The following is a 25,339-nucleotide window of genomic DNA, read 5'->3' as shown; positions in this document are numbered from 1 at the left end:
GTGGTTGGAGGGGGCGACCGTTCCTTTTGTCGTTTGGACAGACCATAAGAACCTTGAGTACATCCGTTCTGCCAAACGACTTAATGCTCGTCAAGCTCGTTGGGCGTTGTTTTTCGCTCGTTTCGAGTTTGTGATTTCTTACCGTCCGGGTAGCAAGAACACCAAGCCTGATGCCTTATCCCGTCTTTTTAGTTCTTCTGTGGCTTCTACTGATCCCGAGGGGATTCTTCCTTATGGGCGTGTTGTCGGGTTGACAGTCTGGGGAATTGAAAGACAGGTTAAGCAAGCACTCACGCACACTGCGTCGCCGCGCGCTTGTCCTAGTAACCTTCTTTTCGTTCCTGTTTCCACTCGTCTGGCTGTTCTTCAGTGGGCTCACTCTGCCAAGTTAGCTGGTCATCCCGGTGTTCGAGGCACTCTTGCTTCTATTCGACAGCGCTTTTGGTGGCCGACTCAGGAGCGTGACACGCGCCGTTTCGTGGCTGCTTGTTCGGACTGCGCGCAGACTAAGTCAGGTAACTCTCCTCCTGCCGGTCGTCTCAGACCGCTCCCCATTCCTTCTCGACCATGGTCTCACATCGCCTAGACTTCATTACCGGTCTGCCTTTGTCTGCGGGGAAGACTGTGATTCTTACGGTTGTCGATAGGTTCTCTAAGGCGGCACATTTCATTCCCCTCGCTAAACTTCCTTCCGCTAAGGAGACGGCACAAATCATCATCGAGAATGTATTCAGAATTCATGGCCTCCCGTTAGACGCCGTTTCAGACAGAGGCCCGCAATTCACGTCACAGTTTTGGAGGGAGTTCTGTCGTTTGATTGGTGCGTCCGTCAGTCTCTCTTCCGGGTTTCATCCCCAGTCTAACGGTCAAGCAGAGAGGGCCAATCAGACGATTGGTCGCATACTACGCAGCCTTTCTTTCAGAAACCCTGCGTCTTGGGCAGAACAGCTCCCCTGGGCAGAATACGCTCACAACTCGCTTCCTTCGTCTGCTACCGGGTTATCTCCGTTTCAGAGTAGTCTGGGTTACCAGCCTCCTCTGTTCTCATCCCAGCTTGCCGAGTCCAGCGTTCCCTCCGCTCAAGCGTTTGTCCAATGTTGTGAGCGCACCTGGAGGAGGGTGAGGTCTGCACTTTGCCGTTACAGGGCACAGACTGTGAGAGCCGCCAATAAACGTAGGATTAAGAGTCCAAGGTATTGTTGCGGCCAGAGAGTGTGGCTTTCCACTCGCAACCTTCCTCTTACGACAGCTTCTCGTAAGTTGACTCCGCGGTTCATTGGTCCGTTCCATGTCTCCCAGGTCGTCAATCCTGTCGCTGTGCGACTTGCTTCTTCCGCGACATCTTCGTCGCGTCCATCCTGTCTTCCATGTCTCCTGTGTCAAGCCCTTTCTTCGCACCCCCGTTCGTCTTCCCTCCCCCCTCCCGTCCTTGTCGAGAGCGCACCTATTTACAAGGTACGTAGGATCATGGACATGCGTTCTCGGGACGGGGTCACCAATACTTAGTGGATTGGGAGGGTTACGGTCCTGAGGAGAGGAGTTGGGTTCCGTCTCGGGACGTGCTGGACCGTTCACTGATTGATGATTTCCTCCGTTGCCGCCAGGATTCCTCCTCGAGTGCGCCAGGAGGCGCTCGGTGAGTGGGGGGTACTGTCATGTTTTGTCTTATATTGTCTTGTCATTTTGCTTTTCCTTCTGTTCGTTTTCCCCCTGCTGGTCTTTTTAGGTTCGTTCCCCTTTTTCTCTCCCCCTCTCTCTCTCTCTTCTCTCTATCGTTCCGTTCCTGCTCCCAGCTGTTCCTATTCCCCTAATCAATCATTTAGTCTTCCCACACCTGTTCCCTATCTTTTCCCCTGATTAGAGTCCCTATTTCTCCCCTTGTTTTCCGATTCTGTCCTGTCGGATCCTTGTATATTGTTCACCGTGCTGTGTCTCTGTATCGCCCTGTCGTGTCGTGTTTCCCTCAGATGCTGCGTGGTGAGCAGGTGTCTGAGTCTGCTACGGTCAAGTGCCTTCCCGAGGCAACCTGCAGTTTATGATCGAGTCTCCAGTCTGTTCTCGTCATTACGAGTGGAATTGTTCTTTATGCTTTATTTACCGCTCCGATTTGTCTAGGAGTATTGAATATTTACTTTACTGGATTAAAGACTCTGTTTTCGCCAAGTCGCTTTTGGGTCCTCATTCACCTGCATAACAAGAACAGTCCAGAGTAGTGATGCTGGAGGGGCGGGCAGGTGCAGGCATCGATTGGTTGAAAAGCATGCATTTAGTTTTACTTCTATTTATGAGCAGTTGGAGGCCACGGAATGAGAGTTGTATGGCATTGAAGCTCGTTTGGAGGTTAGTTAACACAGTGTCCAAAGAAGGGTCAGAAGTATACAGAATGGTGTCGTCTGCGTAGAGGTGGATCAGAGACTCATCAGCAGCAAGAGCGACATCATTGATTTATACAGAGAAGAGAGTCGGCCCAAGATCGAACCCTGTGGCACCCCCGTAAAAAGTGCCAGAGGCCCGGACAACAGGCGCTCCGATTTGACACACTGAACTCTATCAGAGTAGTAGTCGGTGAACCAGGCAATCATTTGAGAAAACAAGGCTATCGAGTCTTCCGATGAGGATGTGGTGATTGACAAGAGTCGAAAGCCTTGGCCAGGTCAATGAATACGGCTGCACATTATTGTTTCTTATCGATGGAGGTTAAGATATTGTTTAGGACCTTGAGCGTGGCTGAGGTGCACCCATGACCAGCTCTGAAACCAGATTGCATAGCGAGAAGGTGCGGTGGGATTCGAAATGGTCGGTAATCTGTTTGTTGACTTTCGAAGACCTTAGAAAGGCAGGGTAGGATAGATATACGTCTGTAGCAGTTTGGGTCTAGAGTGTCCCCCCATTTGAAGTAGGGGGATGACCGCAGATGCTTTCCAATCTTTGGGAATATTAGACGACACGAAAGAGCAACAATTTTGGCAGATAGTTTAAGAAAGGGTCCAGATTGTCTAGCCCGGCTGATTTGTAGGGGTCCAGATTTTTCAGCTCTTTCAGAACATCAGCTGACTGGATTTGGGAGAAGGAGAAATGGTGAAGGCTTGTGCGAGTTGCTGTCGGGGGTGCAGTGCTGTTGACTGGGGTAGGGGTAGCCAGGTGGAAAGCGGGGGCTGTTCGATGCTAATGGAGAACGCCATTTTTGTGTTGGTTAAAGGCAGTCAGGTCTGGAGAGAACCAAGGGCTATATCTGTTCCTGGTTCTAAATTTCTTGAATGGGGCATGCTTATTTAAGATGGTGAGGAAGGCATTTAAAAAAATAACCAGACATCCTCTACTGACGGGATGAGATCAATATCCTTCCAGGATACCCCGGCCAGGTCGATTAGAAAGGCCTGCTCGCTGAAGTGTTTCAGGGAGCGTTTGACAGTGATGAGTGGAGGTCGTTTGACCGCTGACCCATTACGGATGCAGACAATGAGGCAGTGATCGCTGAGATCTTAGTTGAAGACAGCAGAGGTGTATTTAGAGGGCAAGTTGGTTAGGATGATATCTATGAGGGTGCCCGTGTTTACGGCTTTGGGGTTGTACCTGGTAGGTTCATTGATAATTTGTGTGAGATTGAGGGCATCAAGCTTAGATTGTAGGACGAGCTCTGAAGATACATTTTACATTTACATTTAAGTCATTTAGCAGACGCTCTTATCCAGAGCGACTTACAAATTGGTGCATTCACCTTATGACATCCAGTGGAACAGTCACTTTACAATAGTGCATCTAAATCTTAAAGGGGGGGGGATACTTATCCTATCCTAGGTATTCCTTAAAGAGGTGGTCCTTCTGTAGCTCAGTTGGTAGAGCATGGCGCTTGTAATGCCAGGGTAGTGGGTTCGATCCCCGGGACCACCCATACGTAGAATGTATGCACACATGACTGTAAGTCGCTTTGGATAAAAGCGTCTGCTAAATGGCATATATTTATTTATTTATAGGTGGGGTTTCAGGTGTCTCCGGAAGGTGGTGATTGATAGATGGGGGCCATATCAAATCAAATCAAATCAAATGTATTTATATAGCCCTTCGTACATCAGCTGATATCTCAAAGTGCTGTACAGAAACCCAGCCTAAAACCCCAAACAGCAAACAAGGCAGGTGTAAAAGCACATATGGTGTCCAGAGCACAGCTGGGGGCAGAGGGTAGTCTATAGCAGGCGGAAACGGTGAGAGATTTGTTTTTAGAGAGGTGGATTTTTAAAAGTACAAGTTCAAATTGTTTGGGTACAGACCTGGATAGTAGGACAGAACTCTGCAGACTATCTTTGCAGTAGATTGCAACTCACTGCTCAAATGAACAAAGTAGAGTTATTTAGCTATTAATGTGAATTATTTGTCTGTCATGATTTTGTTATCAAGAGTAATTCAATTGTTATACTTTATTTTAAAACAGCCCACAATGTACTTGATCATGTTTGGGGAACAGGCCTTCAACTGTCCTAGGGTCCTCGGGCACATTTATTTTTACTATCAAACCAGGGCAGTAGTCACCTAATGATATAAGTCTGAGTGACACTTGGCTCATGCAATGTAGTGTCCTGTCAACCTTTGCCACCTGTTGTCGTGGGAGCCAGCTGTATTTATATTTTCCCTCAATTTGCTGCATTGGTGTCAGCAGTGGGATGATGGCCGTGTCACAGTTGCATTATATTTTTTTTCCCACACAATAATATGGCTACATAGCCTACTCTACAGTAGCATGCAGTTTGCCAGAATGACAATCGTTTATTCAGGTTCAGTGGTCTTATCAAACTTGACTTTGAATGAGCAATATATATATATATTTATGATTTTTAAATTTAGATGTTGACCACCAACCATTCTGTAGCAGGTAATCAGTGAGAATTTGTGACAGTGGCCACACCGTGCTCGACATCTCTCCACTGTCGGTTTATGGAAAGTGGTGTTTGAGGCGGATGAGAAAATGGCGGCTTCCTGGGCGGCATGAGAACATGTAGCTTTTTTCTCATTTTAATTCAGAATTATCCCGGGTTCAAATTATTAAATTGAGTCCCGCTCTCGATACTTTTTTTTGGATTAAAGTTACAATTTACGAGTAAGTATAGTGTGCTAACGATAACGCGACTAACTTTTTTTCGCGTTTTATTGTGACGGCTAACGTTATCTCCGCCATTTTTCTTGAGGGAAGCTAGCTAGCTTGCTAGCAAGGCTAATACAAAAAATAAAATAACTTATTGCTATGAATGCATCAATGAAAGAGACGTTTAATAAAGAAGTAAAACTTAATTTCGTTATTCTATCATGTTAGGATTTATTAAGGCTGTTCATTTTATAACCAACTTCTGTTTTAATTGGTCAAGAAGGAAATTAGCAAGCTAACGTTAGCTGTAGCCTCCAAGCTGAAAGCTAACATTTTAGCAAGCTAAGAAATTAGCTGTTAGCTTATTTGCTATTTAGCTTTAGCAATTTAGCTATCTGGTTTGTATTGGAATGTCTTGTATAATCTGTCAGTAACGTTATTTCTAATGTTCATTTGCAGCATCCGCTAACGTTAGCTAGCTCACTAGCAAAGATGCTTCACCAAGCTACTAGTGTAGCTTTTTAATTATGTCAAAATGGCGACACCCAGAACAGAAAGGCATGACTTTTTTGGGGGAAAGCTAGCTTGTTACCATCACAGTGCAACAAAACTAAACACCAATAAACATTGGCTGTAAAATTATAATTACTTATGACACTTGAAGGTTTACAGATTGAAACAAGTTGAGAAATAATTTCTGCAAATAAAAACTGCAATAGTATTTCTCCCGGGATAATAATGTTCAATCATAATGTGTCTTGCACATTTATAATCGGTATTGGGTACATATATTACTCTAAATGTATCTGAAACGATTAAACCAGGCAAACCAGGTGCAGGAGCCAGCTGAATTAATATGTGTATTATTAGTCAGGCTGTTGTCTGGATGGTTTGTTTTAGTTTAGTTAGCTACAAGATGGCGGCACCCATCGAATCGCACCGCTTTGCATCCTTGGAAATATAATTCCACAAACACAGAAAATTAAAGCGTCAATTTTTTTAAAAAATAGATTAGTACAACAACAACAACAAAAAAAATAATAATAATTTTGTGCCAAGAGTTCCACAATTTTGATAGCTGTACATTTTCATGTTGTTTCCGGATCTACGTTTCATAGTTTTGTTCTCGGCGTCTTGTTTGCTAAAATGGCGGCTCCCATAGATGGGTTTTTTTCTGCTTCTTCTTGGCTAAATAAACTTGCGAGATAGCAACCACAACCTGGACATATTTATATTCTCTATACAATTATATTACAAGTGGTCTTGAACTGGGAACAACGTATACAACATCTCGATACTATATTTTGTGTTTTGAGTGCAGTATTTTAGTAGGACGCGAGGTTTTTAAATAATAAAATCCTGTTTAACGTTAAAACGTTACCGTAGCCAGCTACTGTTAGCTTGTTGTCAGTTAACGTTAGCTGGCTAGTCCTAACGGATGCTAGCTAACTCGTTAGCTTAGCATTATTATACATTTAGACATTTTAGCTATATTGGAAAGCTTTTCAAGTTGGACATTTTTTTTTCTTTTTCTTCTTCTAACTTCCTTCTCAAAGAGAAAGTGAATCTACCGGCACCATGACATCAGGGACCTCTGGCTCGGTTCTGCAGCCACGGTGGAAGCGGGTGTTGGGTTGGTCCGGCCCTGTCCCTCGGCCCCGACACGGACATCGTGCAGTTGCAATTAAAGAATTGATGGTCGTTTTCGGGGGTGGCAATGAAGGAATTGTGGATGAACTGCATGTGTATAACACAGGTAAGATGATTCGTTGTGTATACATTCGGTATTGTTCATAAATGATTTGCTATGCTACCAAGCTAACAGTTTTTCTTTTTAGCAATTGGATACGAACTTGCCCATCGGCTAATTTGTGCTAGTTAGCGCTACAGCCCATGAAATGGCTAACTAGCACACATATTTTCAACAAGTAGTTATTGCTTTTATCCTCTTAGGCAATGGTCGTTCAACACAGTCGATTACCAATGATCCTCTGTGGTTGTTGTGACAGTGAGTAAGTTGGTGGGTTTAAAGTGTTTATGACTCCTGTTTTGCTCCTATATATTGTTGCAAGGCAATCATGCGCCAGTGTTCACGTGCCGTGAAATTCAATGGGACCAGAAGCTCGCTCGCTTCTTATATGGCTAATGGTACCCAGTGGAGATTGGAGGGAAACTGCAAAGAGAAATGGCGGGTTAAAATTAAAACAAACACCATCAACAAAACCTCTGTAACTGCACAATTAAATATAAAAATATAAACTGACGATTTAATCAATGTTCTGCATTTTAAATAAGCATGCATTTGTGAAAATCCACAGGTAATGGGCATTTCAACGGGTGTGTTGATAACAACAACAAAAAAATGTAAACAACGCAATCCCTTTCACTGGCATCAATTGATTTCTATGGTCTGCCAGTGGTGCAGTATCAGGAATTACTTTACATATTGGCATATTTGATAGAATTCCAGTCATTTCAATGAATGAAATAGAAATTTCTGAAATAGAAATTAATGAAATAGACTAACAGGCTGTGGCTTTTGACAGTCGTTAGTTAAGCAGGTTATTGCCAGTGATCGACTTGGACTGAAATAGGTGCCGTGCTGGTACCATTTATATTTAGGTGCAAGAACACTTTTGAGCTAATATTCTATAAAGTACAGTACTCAAGAAGTAGAATAGTGTTGTCACGATACCAACGTTTTTACTAATAAGATACTGGACCAAGTATCAGGTTACCACAATGAAAATTCAGTGGCCTTAGCGTCCTGTTCGACCCGTCCCCGATTCCTGTTTTCTAAACATTATACGCATGTGTTACACAACCTGTCACTGATATTCACACTTGCTCATCCAGTATTGGAAAGGCCTACCAGTGTTTTGGATGGAGGAATGAATAAACATGCATAATGATGCAGAAGGAGAGAAGCAGGTGAGTGATGGTTGTAGGGGATGCACTAGCATATTTACAGCTGTCACATGAGCATGAACGCGAATTAGACATTATTGGACCAGCACATACAAGAGACCAGCGACCGTTGCTTAGATTCAACAGAATTGGTCAAAACGGCCGACTTTAATAAACATTTTATAACAAGAGCCAGCAGGTTCTTTAGAACAATTTCGTAGTATCATATGAAACGCTGTATTTCACATATGCTACTTTGGTATTCTAAAGTGTTGGTACCATGGTACTACCTGTGTTTTTATTTTTATTTATTTTTTATTTTGTCTTTATTTAACCAGGCAAGTCAGTTAAGAACAAATTCTTATTTTCAATGACGGCCTGGGAACAAATCTGTCGTTCAGGGGCAGAACGACAGATTTGTACCGTGTCAGCTCGGGGGGGGGATTTGAACTTGCAACCTTCCGGTTACTAGTCCAAAGCTCTAACCACTAGGCTACCGTGCCGCCCGATACCGTGCAACGGTATGTAGATTTGATTAGCCGGCCTGCCCAAGTCAAGCACTGGTTATTACTACAGTAACTTACGGGGTTTTATAATCCATAAATTCAATGTGTTTCAGCCACCAATCAGTGGTTCATTCCTGCTGTCCGTGGCGACATCCCGCCTGGCTGTGCTGCGTATGGGTTCGTGTGCGACGGCACCAGGCTGCTGGTGTTCGGAGGGATGGTGGAATATGGCAAATACAGCAACGATCTGTATGAACTGCAGGTACGTGTTCAGCCCACAGAATTAAGCTCTGACCGTTACTTAGTGGGATTTGGGGTGTAAACTAAAACTAAATAGTTTGTATAAATACCTGTATACCAATTTCCATCCTCCATTTTTAAACCATAGTTAACACACATTCCTTGTCATTTCTATGTTTTGCGTCAGATGTGCTTGAATGGGTATAGCCTAATTAGAGATCTTAGCTCTGTAGGCACAACTGAGCTTGTTAGTGAGTCACTGCATTCATGTTGTCGTTTACTGCGGATCCCTCCTCAGGCCAGTCGCTGGGAGTGGAAGCGTCTGAAGCCCAAGTCTCCTAAGAACGGCCCTCCTCCCTGTCCCCGCCTGGGACACAGCTTCTCCCTGGTAGGGAACAAATGCTTCCTGTTCGGAGGACTGGCTAACGACAGTGAGGACCCCAAGAACAACATCCCCAGGTATATATGATCCACCAGGAACCCCCCCCAAGTATGTGTGTACTGTGTAGCCCACAGTGCATTTGGAGAGTGTTCAGGCCCCTCAACTTTTTCCACATTTTGTTACTGAACAGCCTTTTTTCTAAAATGTATTAAATTGTTTCCCCCCCTCTCTTCAATCTACACACAATACTCCAAAATGACAAAGTAAAAACAGGGTTTTTAGAAATTTTTGAGTATTCACACCCTTTACTCAGTACTTTGTTGAAGCACCTTCGGTAGCGATTACAGCCTCGGGCTTTCTTGGCTATGACACTACAAGCTTGGCACACCTGTATTTGTGTCGTTTCTCCCATTCATGGACATTAAGACTTTTCCTGAAGCCACTCCAGCATTGTCTTGGCTGTGTACTTAGGGTCATTGTCCTGTTGGAAGGTGAACCTTTTCCCCAGTCTGAGGTCCTGAGCGCTCTGGAGCAGGTTTTCATCAAGGATCTCGTTGTACTTTGCTCCGTTCATCTATCCCTTGATCCTGACTAGTCTCCCAGTCCCTGCCTCTGAAAAACATCCCCACAGCATGATGATGCTGCCACCACCATGCTTCACCGTAGGGATGGTGCCAGGTTTCCTCCAGACGTGTTGCTTGGCATTCGTGCCAAAGAGTTCTATCTTGGTTTCATCAGATCAGATCAGAGAATCTTGTTAATCATGGTCTGAGAGTCCTTTCGGTTCCTTTTGGCAAACTGATTGGTGGTGGCTTCCGTCTGTTAACTGTACCATAAAGGCCTGCTTGGTTGAGTGCTGCAGAGATGGTTCTCTTTCTGGAAGATTCTCTCATCTCCACAGAGGAACTCTAGAGCTCTGTCAATGTGACCATTGGGGTTTTGGTCACCTCCCTGACCAAGGCCCTTCTCCACTGATTGCTCAGTTTGTACGGGTGGCCAGCTCTTGGAAGAATCTTGGTGCTTCCAAACTTTTTTCCACTTAAGATTGGTGGAGGTCGCTGTGTTCTTGGGGACCTTCAATGCTGCAGGTTACTACCTCATGAAGCTGGTTGAGAGAATTTCCAAGAGTTTTTTTTTTTTGATCCGTTTAACACCTTTTTTGGTTACCACGTGATGCAATATATGTTATTTCATAATTTTAATGTTTATGACCGAAAAATAGCTTCTGGACATCAGAAGAGTGATTACTCACCTCGGATTGGATGAAGATGTAATTTATTCAATCGGAGACGAAAGATGTACGGCCCCTCCCTGTCCTCTCCTAAATCGGCATCATTCGCATAAAAAAGGATACTCCGATACAAGGTCTGCAGAACCGGGTGTTTGGTGAGAGTTCGTCAGTGAGTGGATAATCTGCCTGTCCTGCTGGCAAAACATGCAAATTACTGGAGGATAAACTTAATGAGCTCCGTTCGAGACTATCCTACCAACGGGACATTTTAAAAATTGTAATCTCTTATCTTTCACCGTGTCGTGGCTGAACAAGGACACGGATAACATATAGTTGGCTGTGCATCAGCAAGACAACCGCAATCTCTGATAAGACGAAGGGATGGGTGAGCTGTGTCTATTTGTCAACAGCTGGTGTGCCATCTCTAATATTAAGGGAGTCTCTTAAGGTTTGCTCACCTGAGGTATAGTAAACTCATAACCTGTCGACTATTTATTTACCAAGAATTTTCATCAATGTTTTTTTCATAGCTGTCTATATACCACCACAAACCGATGCAGGATCTGAGACCGCACTCAACAAGCAGTATAAGGGCATAAGCAAACAAGAGGATGCTCACCCGGAAGTGTCTGGGGACTTTAATGCAGGAAAACTCAAATGTGTTTTTCCCCATTTCTACAAGCATGTTGCATGTGCAATCAGAGGGAGAGAGAAGAAGAAAAACAACTCCAGACCACCTTTTCAACACACACAGAGACTCATACAAAGCTCAACCTCTCCCTTCATTTGGAAAATCTGACCATAATTCTATCCTCCTGATTCTGGCATACAAGCAAATACTCCAGCTGCAAGTATCTGGGGCGGCAGGGTAGCCTAGTGGTTAGAGCGTTGGACTAGTAACCGGAAGGTTGCAAGTTCAAACCCCCGAGCTGACAAGGTCTTTCTGCCCCTGAAAAAGGCAGTTTACCCACTGTTCGTAGGCCATTATTGAAAATAAGAATTTGTTCTTAACTGACTTGCATAGTTAAATAAAGGTAAAATTAAAAAATATAAATATACATAAATATACAACTATATAAATGTATACATAAAGGTAAAATAAAATACCAGCGACTCGCTAAATGATGCGCCACACGACTGTTTTGTTTGCACAGACTGGAATATATTCCCGGGGTTCATCCCATGGCATTGAGGAATATACCACACCAGTCACCGGCCTATGTTGTCCCCACATTGACTGTACATACGTCTCCAAACCAGAGGCCATGGATTACAGGAAGGAAGTTGTTTAATTTATTTAAAATAAAAAAATTGGTCGACCAAAAGTCTTATTAATTACAGACAATTTGGTGTAACATTTTAAATATGTATTTTTCCATATACACCCACCTTATGCGTTTTTAATAAAATCAACTATATGCATCTGATGCTTTATGCGGTTTGATTAAATAAGACCCAAATGACTCGAGTGAGAATAAGATCTAGATATCCAGCGAGAGAGAAAAAAAAACCCTGTAATCTGACCCTCCCCTTCCTGCTGGCTTTCACAGATTCTGGCGTTACTCTCCAGAAGTTGCCTGTAATGGGCTATATAAAGAGCTGGCAACCTTTCTGATGTTTAATGCCAATTTCTTACAATTACGACCTATCTGATTTGTCAGTTATGGATTTCATATGTGGAACGGTTTCATTTAATTTATAATAATGTCTTGAACTCATTGTCACGTGGTTAAGCAAAAGTCTATCGAAATGGAAAAGATACAAACATAAAAATGTAACTTCTATTGCCAACTATGTAAAAAATCGCCTACATAAAGCCAACAAATATAAAGCCTGCAGGTAGAAAATACACTGATCAAAGTAAATATCCTATAAATCACATTGGCTACGCATGGCCTGTCTGCAACGAACTTGAAAAGGTTCAACGATTTATCTTGGGTCCGGCCTGATGCACCTAAATATAAACAGTACCAGCACCTATTTCAGTCCAAGTCGAGCACTGATAAGAAGTAATCGGGCCTATTTTTATAATGTTTTCCACCAGATCAGTGCGTGACATTTTTTTCCTTTTCACGTCGCAGAGTGGTTATCGCAAAGGGCTGGGAAGATTTTTCCAAATATATTAAGGAATAGTCATTCTCAATGGATGTAAACACACTTTGTTTCCTTGCTGTTTTGAGGTGAAGAAAATATGAATCTCCACAGATTTATTTTATTTAACTAGGCAAGTCAGTTAAGAACAAATTCTTATTTTCAATGACAACCTGGGAACAGTGGGTAAACTGCATTGTTCAGGGACAGAACGACAGATTTGTACCTTGTCATCTCGGGGGTTTGAACTTGCAACCTTACGGTTACTAGTCCAACGCTCTGACCACTAGGCTACCCTGCCGCCCCAGATCATTAGTTGTGGTGCGTTAAACCAATCATAAATACTATCGGAGCCACAAATGCAGCATTATTATTATTATATATCATTTGTGCGCAGGGCAGGAAGCCTATAGGCCTACTTCTGAGCGTAATCAGTGTCCTCAATCAACATTGACAGGAGCACTCCCAAACAAATAACAAATGACAATGACTAAATTACATTTAAAAACCTCGGAAATGAAATGAGACACACCTCGTTTCTCACACGTGTTGCGTAATGTTGTGCTCTCTGCAAACAACGTGTCCACTCTGACATTCTGACTCTGACATTCTGACTCTGACAACGGTAAAATGTAATAATCATATATTGAAACGACTGTAACCAAACAAACATTGTAGATTTATAAATTATAGGAGTTAATGCTAAATATACTACTGGTGATTCTATGTAGTGGGGAATTCATGCCACGGTGGCGTTATGAAACAATGAATGTGCACAAATTGGCAGGAGAGCGGAGAGCACATTCTTATAGAGAGGAGTGCATCTGGGCGCTGTTCAATTCGACGTCTGCCATGCAGCTATTACGGTGATACTGCAGAAGTCATAATACACAGCAGTGTAGAGCTGTTGTCAAGGGAGTGAGTTTGTTTATACAGAATGTATCCCCCCCCACCTGCCATCAAAGCCAATCAAAGCTATACAGAGGGGAGGCGCATGACGATGGGGTAATGAGCTTCATTTGAGCTCTCTCTGCATGCCTCCGAAGGGGCCTCTGTAGCGTCACACATTTGTATTAATTTTACATTTTTAAATTTCACCTTTATTTAACCAGGTAGGCTAGTTGAGAACACCTTTATTTAACCAGGTAGGCTAGTTGAGAACACCTTTATTTAACCAGGTAGGCTAGTTGAGAACACCTTTATTTAACCAGGTAGGCTAGTTGAGAACACCTTTATTTAACCAGGTAGGCTAGTTGAGAACACCTTTATTTAACCAGGTAGGCTAGTTGAGAACAAGTTCTCATTTACAACTGCGACCTGGCCAAGATAAAGCATAGCAGTGTGAACAGACAACAGAGTTACACATGGAGTAAACAATAAACAAGTCAATAACACAGGAGAAAGAGTCTATATACATTGTGTGCAAAAGGCATGAGGTAGGCGAATAATTACAATTTAGCAGATTAACACTGGAGTGATAAATGATCAGTTGGTCATGTGCAGGTAGAGATACTGGTGTGCAAAAGAGCAGAAAAGTAAATAAATAAACACAGTATGGGGATGAGGTAGGTAAAATGGGTGGGCTTTTTACCGATGGACTATGTACAGCTGCAGCGATCGATTAGCTGCTCAGATAGCAGATGTTTAAAGTTGGTGAGGGAGATACGTCTCCATATGGAGCCACCGAGGTCATTGGGGCCAGCCCTAATTGCAGACAACATCCGCACTGAGCGAAAGGCTAGAGCTGCAGCTTTCAAGGAGCGGGACACTAATCTGGATGCTTTTGAGACATCTCGCCCTCCAATGAACCATCAAACAGTCAATACCGGACGGAGATGGAATCATACTACACCGGCTCTAACGCTCATTGGATGAATGCATTCTATGCTTTCTTTGAGGCAACAACACTGAACCATGCATGAGACCACCTGCTCTAACGCTCATTGGATGTGTTTGAAAACTATTACGAAGGGAAACCCAGCTGCGAGCGTTCCAGACGAACTGAATGCATTCTATGCTTTCTTTGAGGCAACAACACTGAACCATGCACGAGACCACCTGCTCTTCCGGACGACTGTGATCACGCTCTCCGTAGCCGATGTGAGTAAGACCTTTAAACAGGTCAACATTCACAAGGCCGCAGGGCCAGACGGATTACCCGGACACTTACTCTGAGCATGCACTGACCAACTGTCAAGTGTCTTCACGGACATTTTCAAACTCTCCCTGACCGAGTCTAATACATGTTTCAAGCAGACCAAAGTCCCTGTGCCCAAGAACGCCAAGGTAACCTGTCTAAATGACTACCGCCCCGTAGCACTCATGTCTGTAACCATGAAGGGCTTTGAAAGGCTGGTCATAGTTCACATCAACACCATCATCCCAGAAACTCTAGACCCACTACAATTCGCATACCAACCCAACAGATTCACAGATGAGGGAAATCTCTATTTCACTCCACATTGCCCTTTCCCACCTGGACAAATGGAATACCTACGCGAGGATGCTTTTCGTTGACTACAGCTCAGTGTTCAACACCGTAGTGCTCCCAGAGCATGTCACTAAACCAAGGACCTTCCCTTTGCAATCCTGGACTTCCTGATGGGCCACCCCCAAGTTGTAAGGGTAGGCAACAACTCATCGGCCTCACTGATCCTCAACACGGGGGCCCCTCAGGGGTGCGTGCTTAGTCCCCTCCCTGTGCTCCCTGTTCACCCATGACTGCGTGTCTACGCACGACTCCAACACCATTAAGTTTGCCGACGTCACCTTAACAGCTTCTACCTCCGAACCATAGGACTGCAAAACTGATTCTAGCCATCCCGGATCCGGGATCGTGAATACAGCCTCAAGCTCATTACCATAACGCAATGTTAACTATTCATGAAAATCGCAAATTAAATGAAATAAATAGGCTAGCTCTCAAGCTTAGCCTTTTGTTAACAACACTGTCATCTCAGATTTTCAAAATATGCTTTTCAACCATAGCGAAACAAGCATTTGTGTAAGATTATTGATAGCTAGCGTAGCATTTAGCGTAGCATTCAGCATGCAACATTTTCACAAAAACAAGAAAAGCATTCAAATAAAATAATTTACCTTTGAAGAACTTCAGATGTTTTCAATGAGGAGACTCTCAGATAGCAAATGTTCAGTTTTTCCAAAAATATTATTTGTGTAGGAGAAATCGCTCCGTTTTGTTCGTCACATTTGGCTACCAAAAAAAAATGAAAATTCAGTCATCAAAACACCAAACTTTTTTCCAAATGAACTCCATAATATCGACTGAAACATGGTAAACGTTGTTTAGAATCAATCCTCAAGGTGTTTTTCACATCTCTTCGATGATATATCGTTCGTGAAAGTCTCCTCTCTCCTCTGAATCACATGGCAGAATGCTTGCAGCTGGAGATTACGCACCAATTTCGACAAAGGACACCGGGCGGACACCTGGTAAATGTAGTCTCTTATGGCCAATCTTCCAATGATATGCCTACAAACACGTCACAATGCTGCAGCCACATTGGGGAAACGGCAGAACGTGTAGGCTCGTTCAGGGCGCATTCACAGCCATATAAGGAGACAATGGAAAACAGCGCCTCAAAAATTTTGCTCATTTCCTGTTTGAAGTTTCGCCTGTAGCATCAGTTCTGTGGCACTCACAGATAATATCTTTGCGGTTTTGGAAACGTCAGAGTGTTTTCTTTCCAAAGCTTTCAATTATATGCATAGTCGAGCATCTTGTCGTGACAAAATATCTTGTTTAAAACGGGAACGTTTTAAAAATGAAATACTGCCCCTAGTGTTCCAAGAGGTTAATGAAATGGCTACCCGGACAATTTGCCTTGAACCCCCCCATTTTTATTTATTTATTTAAACTGCTGCTACTTGCTGTTCGTTATCAATGCATAGTCACTTTACCCCTATCATGTACATATTACCTCAGTTAACTTGTACCCCCACACATTGACTTGATACTGGTACCCCATGTATATATAGCCTTTTTATTTAGCTGTTTTTTCTTTTGGTTAGTTATTTTGTTATTTTGTTAATTTACATTTTTTTGTGTGTGCAATTTTCTTACTTTAAAAAATAATTCTGCATTGTTGGTAAAGGGATTGCAAGTAAAGCATTTTCACAGTTAGGTTGAGCTCCTCCTGTTGTATTCCGCACATGTGACAAATAGAATAATAATAATAATAAATAAATAAAATGGTGATTTGAATATAAGGCACAGATTAAGACCTAAACGTTATGTTTCCCTCCTCCACTCAGATACCTGAACGATCTGTATACGTTGGAGCTGCGTGCCGGCTCCAGTGTGGTGGGCTGGGACATCCCCATCACCTACGGGGTGTTGCCCCCGCCCAGAGAGAGCCACACCGCCGTCGTCTACACAGAGAAGACCTCTAGCAAGTCCCGTCTGGTCATCTATGGGGGTATGAGCGGCTGTCGACTGGGGGATTTGTGGACACTAGATATAGGTGAGTGATTGGTCAAATTCCTGACTATTTATTTTTTTTGTTGGGGAAATCAAATCAAGTTCATTTTTCATATGCACAGGATACACGTGGTGTACACGGTGCAATTACATGCATTATTAATGAATTAAACTTGCAGGTTGCATTCTGGGTTTTTTCCTGTATCAAAGGGGAGCTTAGGTGGCAGAGGGTGTGGTAATGGACACACACAGCTGGGTTTCAGAGAACATTTTTTTAGGTGCCCCCATCTTGTCGGTTTAGAGAACGTTTTGAATATTCAAGCTAATTTCCTGTAATTATACATATTTCTCCATTGAGCTGAGAGAGTTTCTGTTTTAAATGTAATTTCCTGCCATTTAAAAAAAAAAAACATTTTAATGAAATTTTTTTTAGTGCCTTCAGAAATTATTCATACCCCTTGATTTATTCCACATTTTGTTGTGTTAACTTCTGAATTCAAAATTTTTCTCACGTATACACACATAATACCCCATAGTGACATCACAATGCCCCATAATGACATCACAATGCCCCATAATGACATCACAATGCCGCATAATGACATCACAATACCCCATAATGACAAAGTGAAAACAACATGTTTTTAGACATGTTTGCTAATAATAATAAAACAATTATAGAAAATGAAATACAGAAACATCACATTTACATAAAGTATTGAGTAATTGGTGTGAATTTTGGCGGCGATTACAGCTTTGATTGTCTTGTCTGCATCTGGATTTGGGGAAATTCTTCCAGATTGACGAAGTACTCCAGAGACTGTTCCGGAAGGTTCTGTCTGGCCACTCTCCCATAAAGCCCAGATTGATGTAGTGCTCTAGGGACTGTTCTGTCTGGCCACTCTCCCATAAGGCCCAGATTGATGAAGTGCTCTAGGGACTGCTCTGGAAGGTTCTGTCTGGCCACTCTCCCATAAAGCCCAGATTGATGAAGGTGCTCTAGGGACTGTTCTGGAAGGTTCTCTCATCTCAGCCAAGGAACTCTGTAGTTAAGTCAGCGGTCATTTTGGTTCTTGGTAGTGATGTGACAAATAGACATTTATTTTATTTTATTGGTTTTCTGTTAAAACGATAAGAAAAAGAGAAATTCCACAGCAATTAACTCAGTTATACCGTATCTACTGAAACCCTCTACAGACATGGAACTCAGTTATACTGTATCTACTAAAACCCTTTAGATGTTGATTCTTCAAAGTAGCCACCCTTTTGCCTTGATGATATCTTTGCACACTCTTAGCATTCTCTCAACCAGCTTCACCTGGAATGCTTTTCCGAGTCTTCAAGGAGTTCCCGCATGTGCTGAGCACTTGTTGGATGCTTTTCCTTCTTGTGATGCAGCACTCCATCACTCTCTTCCTTGTTCAAATAGGCCTTATACAGCCTGGAGGTGTGTTGGGTCATTGTTCTGTTGAAAAAAAGCCAATGAGCGCTAACCAGATGGGATGGCGTATTTGCTGCAGAATGCTGTGGTGTAGTCATGCTGGTTTAGTGTGCCTTGAATTCTAAATAAATCACTGCCAGTGTCACCAGCAAAGCACCCCCATACCATAATACCTCCTCCTCCTCCTCCATGCTTCACGGTGGGAACCACACATGCAGAGATCATCCGTTCATCCACTATGCGTCCCACAAAGACACAGTGGTTGGAACCAAAACCACCAAAATGTGGACTCATCAGACCAAAGGAAAGTTTTCCACCGGTCTAATGTCCATTGCTTGTGTTTCTTGGTCCAAGAAAGTCTCTTCTTATTGGTGTCTTTTAGTAGTGGTTTCTTTACAGCAATTTGACCATGAAGGCCTGATTCACACAGTCTCCACTGAACACAAGCATTTTGCTACACTCGCATTAACATCAGCTAACCATGTGTATGTGACCAATAAAATTAGATTTTATTAGTTGATGTTGAGATGTGTCTGTTACTTGAACTCTGAAGCATTTATTTGGGCTGCAATCTGAGGCTGGTAATTCTAATGAACTTATCCTCTGCAGCAGAGGTAACTCTGGGTCTTCCATTCCTGTGGTGGTCCTCATGAGAGACAATTTCATCATAGCGTTTGATGGGTTTTTGCGTGGCACTTCAAGAAACGTTCAAAGTTCTTTACATTTTCCGGATTGACTGACCTTCATGTCTTAAAGTAATGATGGACTGTCATTTCTCTTGGTTTATTTATTATTACTATTATTACAGCTGTTCTTGCTGTAGTATGGGCTTTGTCTTTTACCAAATAGGGCTATCTTCTGTATACCGCCCCTAACTAGCTCATACGCATTAAGAAGGAAAGAAATTCCACAACTTTTTTTTACCAAGGCACACTTGTTAATCGAAATGGATTCCAGGTGACTACCTCGTGAAGCTGGTTGAGAGAATGCCAAGAGTGTGCAAAGCTGTCATCAAGGCAAAGTGTGGCTACTTTGAAGAATCTGAAAACTAAAATATATTTTGATTTGTTAAACAGTTTTTTTGGGTACTACATGATTCCATATGTGTCATTTCATAGTTTTGATGTCTTCACTATTATTCTACAATGTAGAAAATTGTAGCCATCGATGAGCTTGCCCTCCGAAGCAAATTGCTCTTATTCTTCAGTGTTTGTTGGGTGCCCTCAACCAATTGATGTTTTCAGTTGTCATTATAGGTTATGGGATGAGATTGAGATCTGGACTTCTCATTGGCTACTTCAGAACAGTCCAACGTTTAAATTATTATTTTTAACCATTCCCGGGTGCTTTTTATGTGTGTTTTGGGGTTTGTTGTCCGACTGGAAGACCCACAACCTTCAGCAGACAGTTTTTGGACACTGGGTTGAACATTGCACTCCAAAAAAACCTTGATTTAAAAAAAAAAAAACGATATTTTTCCCCCACCTTTTATTTGACCAGGTAGGTCAGTTGAGATCAAGTTCTCATTTACAACTGCGACCTGGCCAAGATAAAGCAAAGCAGTGCGACACAAACAACAACACAAAGTTACACATGGAATAAACAAGCGTACAGTCAATAACACAATAGAAAAAAAAAGAAAGTCTATATACAGTGTGTGCAAATGGTGTGAGGAAGGTGTGTAAGTAGTGATACTGGTGTGCAAAAGAGCAGCAAAGTAAATAAAAACAATATGGGGATGAGGTAGGTAGATTGGGTGGGCTATTTACCGATGGGCTATGTACAGCTGCAGCGATCGGTTAGCTGCTCAGATAGCTGATGCTTAAAGTTAGAGAGGGAGATATAAGTCTCCAGCTTCAGCAATTTTTGCAATTCGTTCCAGTCATTGGCTGCAGAGAACTGGAAGGAAAGGTGGCCAAAGGAGGTGTTTGCTTTGGGGATGACCAGTGAAATATACCTGCTGGAGTGCGTGCTATGGGTGGGTGTTGATATCGTGACCAGTGAGCTGAGGACTTTACCTAGCATCGACTAAAAGATGACCTGGAGCCAGTGAGTCTGGTGACGAATATGTAGTGAGGTCCAGCCGACTAGAGCATACAGGTCGCAGTGGTGGGTCTTATAAGGTGATTTGGTAACAAAATGGATGGCACTGTGATAGACTACATCCAGTTTGCTGAGTAGAGTGTTGGAAGCTATTTTGTAAATGACATTGTCAAGGATCGGTAGGATAGTCAGTTTTACGAGGGTATATTTGGTGGCGTGAGTGAAGGAGGCTTTGTTTGCGAAATAGGAAGCTGATTCTAGATTTAATTTGGGATTGGAGATGTTTTAATATGAGTCTGGAAGGAGAGTTTACAGTCTAACCAGACTCCCAGGTATTTGTAGTTGTCCACATATTCTAAGTTAGAGTAGTGATGCTAGACGGGCGGTCGGGTGCAGGCAGCGAACGGTTAAAAAGCATGTATTTGGTTTTTACTAGCGTTTTAAGAGCAGCTGGAGGCCACGGACGGAGAGTTGTATGGCATTGATAATCTGATTTCATGATGTCTTGCACACATAAAAGGCCCATAGTACCAGAGGCAGCCCCACAGTATTATTCAACTGATTTGAACTTCCCAATAAACCCACCTAAATCCTGGGGGGAAACATTCTGTGGACCAAATGAAACAAAATTAGAGCTCTTTGGCTATACGTGCCAGCGCTGTGTTCACTGACGACCAGATGAAGCAATCCATGGAAAGAGCACTCTCAAAGATGGGGGGAGGGTCTGTCAAGCTGTGGGGTTGCGTTTATACTTCTGGGGGGGGGGGGTTTGCAGTCCGATGTTCTCTCCCCCCCCCCAGTACAAAAACTGGGTCTCCATTCAAGGTTGTGGGTCTTCCAGCAGGACAACGACACCAAACACACACAAAAAAAAAGCACACAGGAATGGTTAAGAAGAGATGCTGGACTGTTCTGGAATGTTCAGCAAGAAGTCCAGCTTTGAATCCCATCCAATGGTGAGATCTGAAAACAAGTTGGAGGGCACCTTTCGAAATATTGAAGAATGCGATCAGTTTGCTGCTGAATAGTGAGACAAATAGCGAGAAGAAAGGTGAGCAGCTCTTGGGGGTTTCAGGCCGGGTTTCTGTGAAAGCCTTTTGACATCTACTGATGTAAAAAGGGGGGGGGGGGGGCTTTTGTAAAAAAAAACAAAAAAAACGATTGCATAAGTCCCAAGATGCATTTGTCTGCCATAATCTTCGCCGAAGGCAGTGCAACCATGTACTAGCGCTGGGGTGCCAATCATTTTGTCCGTGCCAAAATAAAAAATGAAAAAAATCCAATGTGTGGTGATCAAAATTGGTCAAATTTCTATTTATTTTAGAAGAAATCAGTACTTTTTTTTAAATGCGAAAAGTACAAGAGAGACATGGCACGGACAACGTTATTGGCACCCCAGAGCTAGTTCATGGTTGCACAGCCTTTGGCTAAGTTAACTGCAGACAAATGCTTCTTGGGGCTTACGCAAACATTTAAAAGAAAAATAAATGATTAAGCCCTCTTTTGCATCAGCAGATGTATGTAATATAATAATATAATAATAATAATATATGCCATTTAGCAGACGCTTTTATCCAAAGCGACTTACAGTCATGTGTGCATACATTCTACGTATGGGTGGTCTCGGGGATCGAACCCACTACCCTGGCGTTACAAGCGCCATGCTCTACCAACTGAGCTACAGAAGGACCACTGTATGTGCTCAACTGTATGTGCCAGTGCCAGTTCATTCTGGCTGCATCCTCTCTCCTTCTCACTGGCTTGCCTGCTCTTTTTTGTTTTCAGGTCTGTTGCGTGTAGAATATCAGGCCTGCTTTACTGACATTTCAAGGCAAGAAATTGCGAGATAGACGGGCCTAGCGCGCTGTCCTGACCGGCCTACACTGTCCCACTGTTCTCTGAAGTACGGCTACTAATTAGTCCCCTCCATTACAATTTTTTTTTTTTAATCTTAGCAGTTGGCAGACTCGACGCTAAAATGGCAGTCGATATGCATGCAAGGAGTTGACGAAATCAATTATTTCGGAGTTGTCTCTACCGCTGAGAAAGACCATTGTCCGTAAGGTGGAACAGTGGCAGAGAAAGGCAGGTGACAGCGGTGAAGTCCCTGGCAATAATTTGAGGAGGGAAATGCGATCTTTGCGAGGTGGAGAGTCAATGTAATGGTGGTGCTGGTGCAAATTCTAAAGGGATGCGCTGTAAAACCCAAAATGGTTCCTGGTAGCAGCACAGTGGAAATCAAATCAAAATGTATTTATATAGCCCTTCGTACATCAGCTGATATCTCAAAGTGCTGTACAGAAACCCAGCCTAAAACCCCAAACAGCAAGCAATGCAGGTGTAGAAGCACGGTGGCTGGGAAAAACTCCCTAGAAAGGCCAAAACCTAGGAAGAAACCTAGAGAGGAACCAGGCTCTGAGGGGTGGCCAGTCCTCTTCTGGCTGTGCCGGGTGGAGATTAGAAACCTTGAGAGGAACCAGGCTATGAGGGATGGCCAGTCCTCTTCTGGCTGTGCCGGGTGGAGATTAGAAACCTAGAGAGGAACCAGGCTATGAGGGATGGCCAATCCTCTTCTGGCTGTACCAGGTAGAGAGGAACCAGGCTATGAGGGGTGGCCAGTCCTCTTCTGGCTGTGCCGGGTAGAGAGGAACCAGGCTATGTGGGGTGGCCAGTCCTCTTCTGGCTGTACCAGGTAGAGAGGAACCAGGCTATGAGGGATGGCCAGTCCTCTTCTGGCTGTACCAGGTAGAGAGGAACCAGGCTATGTGGGGTGGCCAGTCCTCTTCTGGCTGTACCAGGTAGAGAGGAACCAGGCTATGAGGGATGGCCAGTCCTCTTCTGGCTGTACCAGGTAGAGAGGAACCAGGCTATGAGGGATGGCCAGTCCTCTTCTGGCTGTACCAGGTAGAGAGGAACCAGGCTATGAGGGATGGCCAGTCCTCTTCTGGCTGTACCAGGTAGAGAGGAACCAGACTATGAGGGATGGCCAGTCCTCTTCTGGCTGTACCAGGTAGAGAGGAACCAGGCTATGAGGGATGGCCAGTCCTCTTCTGGCTGTACCAGGTAGAGAGGAACCAGGCTATGTGGGGTGGCCAGTCCTCTTCTGGCTGTACCAGGTAGAGAGGAACCAGGCTATGTGGGGTGGCCAGTCCTCTTCTGGCTGTACCAGGTAGAGAGGAACCAGGCTATGAGGGTTGGCCAGTCCTCTTCTGGCTGTACCAGGTAGAGAGGAACCAGGCTATGAGGGATGGCCAGTCCTCTTCTGGCTGTACCAGGTAGAGAGGAACCAGGCTATGAGGGATGGCCAGTCCTCTTCTGGCTGTACCAGGTAGAGAGGAACCAGGCTATGAGGGATGGCCAGTCCTCTTCTGGCTGTACCAGGTAGAGAGGAACCAGGCTATGAGGGTTGGCCAGTCCTCTTCTGGCTGTACCAGGTAGAGAGGAACCAGGCTATGAGGGATGGCCAGTCCTCTTCTGGCTGTACCAGGTAGAGAGGAACCAGGCTATGAGGGTTGGCCAGTCCTCTTCTGGCTGTACCAGGTAGAGAGGAACCAGGCTATGAGGGATGGCCAGTCCTCTTCTGGCTGTACCAGGTAGAGAGGAACCAGGCTATGAGGGATGGCCAGTCCTCTTCTGGCTGTACCAGGTAGAGAGGAACCAGGCTCTGAGGGATGGCCAGTCCTCTTCTGGCTGTACCAGGTAGAGAGGAACCAGGCTATGAGGGGTGGCCAGTCCTCTTCTGGCTGTACCAGGTAGAGAGGAACCAGGCTATGAGGGATGGCCAGTCCTCTTCTGGCTGTACCAGGTAGAGAGGAACCAGGCTATGAGGGATGGCCAGTCCTCTTCTGGCTGTACCAGGTAGAGAGGAACCAGGCTATGAGGGATGGCCAGTCCTCTTCTGGCTGTGCCGGGTGGAGAGGAACCAGGCTATGAGGGATGGCCAGTCCTCTTCTGGCTGTGCCGGGTGGAGAGGAACCAGGCTCTGAGGGGTGGCCAGTCCTCTTCTGGCTGTGCCAGGTGGAGATTATAACAGAACATGTATAATGTAATGTGAATTCATCTTGGATTTTAAATGTATTTTCGTTTAAAAAAAAATATATATATAATCGTTTTAACAGAACCAATTAAAAAAATAAATATAAAAATACATATTTTTTCCCCCCCTCGCTCTATTTGTCACATCTCTACTACTTAGTAGCGTGGCCGTTTTAACGCAGGAACTTGATAAGTCCTTGTCTTTCCTCTGCAGACACCCTGACATGGAATAAGCCGTCGATCAACGGGACAGCTCCTCTTCCCCGCAGTCTCCACTCTGCCACAACCATCACCAACAAGTGAGTTAACACATTTGTCTTTTCAGGGAGAGGGACTTTATTTTTTATTTTTCTGTCGGCAAGTAACTGGATGTGTGTGTATTTTTACTTCTGAGCTGATCTGGTGTATGGTTGGTCTATCAGGAGCTCACCTGCCTCCCTCCTCACCTGCCTCCCTCCTCACCCGGTCTCCCTCCCTCCTCACCTGCCTCCCTCCTCACCCGGTCTCCCTCCCTCCTCACCCGGTCTCCCTCCCTCCTCACCTGTCTCCTTCCTCACCTGTCTCCTTCCTCACCTGCCTCCCTCCTCACCCGGCCTCCCTCCTCACCCGGCCTCCCTCCTCACCCGGCCTCCCTCCTCACCCGGCCTCCCTCCTCACCCGGCCTCCCTCCTCACCCGGCCTCCCTCCTCACCCGGTCTCCCTCCTCACCCGGTCTCCCTCCTCACCCGGTCTCCCTCCTCACCCCGGTCTCCCTCCTCACCCGGTCTCCCTCCTCACCCGGTCTCCCTCCTCACCCTGCCTCCCTCCTCTCACCCGGTCTCCCTCCTCACCCTGCCTCCCTCTCCCTCCTCACCCCGTCTCCCTCCTCACCCTCCTCACCCTGCCTCCCTCCTCACCCGTCTCCCTCCTCACCCTGCCTCCCGCCTCCCTCCTCACCCGTCTCCC

The 25,339-nt window shown here is 44.4% G+C and overlaps 1 protein-coding gene across 1 annotated transcript in view; it reads left to right on the top strand.

Moving 5' to 3' along the window:
• Nucleotides 1-4,919: 4,919 nt before the first annotated feature.
• Nucleotides 4,920-25,339, top strand: part of hcfc1b (host cell factor C1b) — a 71,586-nt gene continuing 51,166 nt past the window's right edge. Inside the window, 6 exon segments of the mRNA XM_046344781.1 lie at nucleotides 4,920-5,092; nucleotides 6,634-6,833; nucleotides 8,604-8,752; nucleotides 9,029-9,189; nucleotides 16,710-16,918; nucleotides 24,609-24,693. Coding sequence (XP_046200737.1) covers nucleotides 6,656-6,833; nucleotides 8,604-8,752; nucleotides 9,029-9,189; nucleotides 16,710-16,918; nucleotides 24,609-24,693 — 782 coding nt within the window. The 5' untranslated portion in view covers nucleotides 4,920-5,092; nucleotides 6,634-6,655.

The sequence above is a fragment of the Oncorhynchus gorbuscha genome, linkage group LG03, assembly GCF_021184085.1.
Source record: "Oncorhynchus gorbuscha isolate QuinsamMale2020 ecotype Even-year linkage group LG03, OgorEven_v1.0, whole genome shotgun sequence".
Classification (NCBI taxonomy): Eukaryota; Metazoa; Chordata; class Actinopteri; order Salmoniformes; family Salmonidae; genus Oncorhynchus; species Oncorhynchus gorbuscha.
Note: the sequence above shows the minus strand (reverse complement) of the source record. Positions and strands in the feature narration are given on the sequence as shown.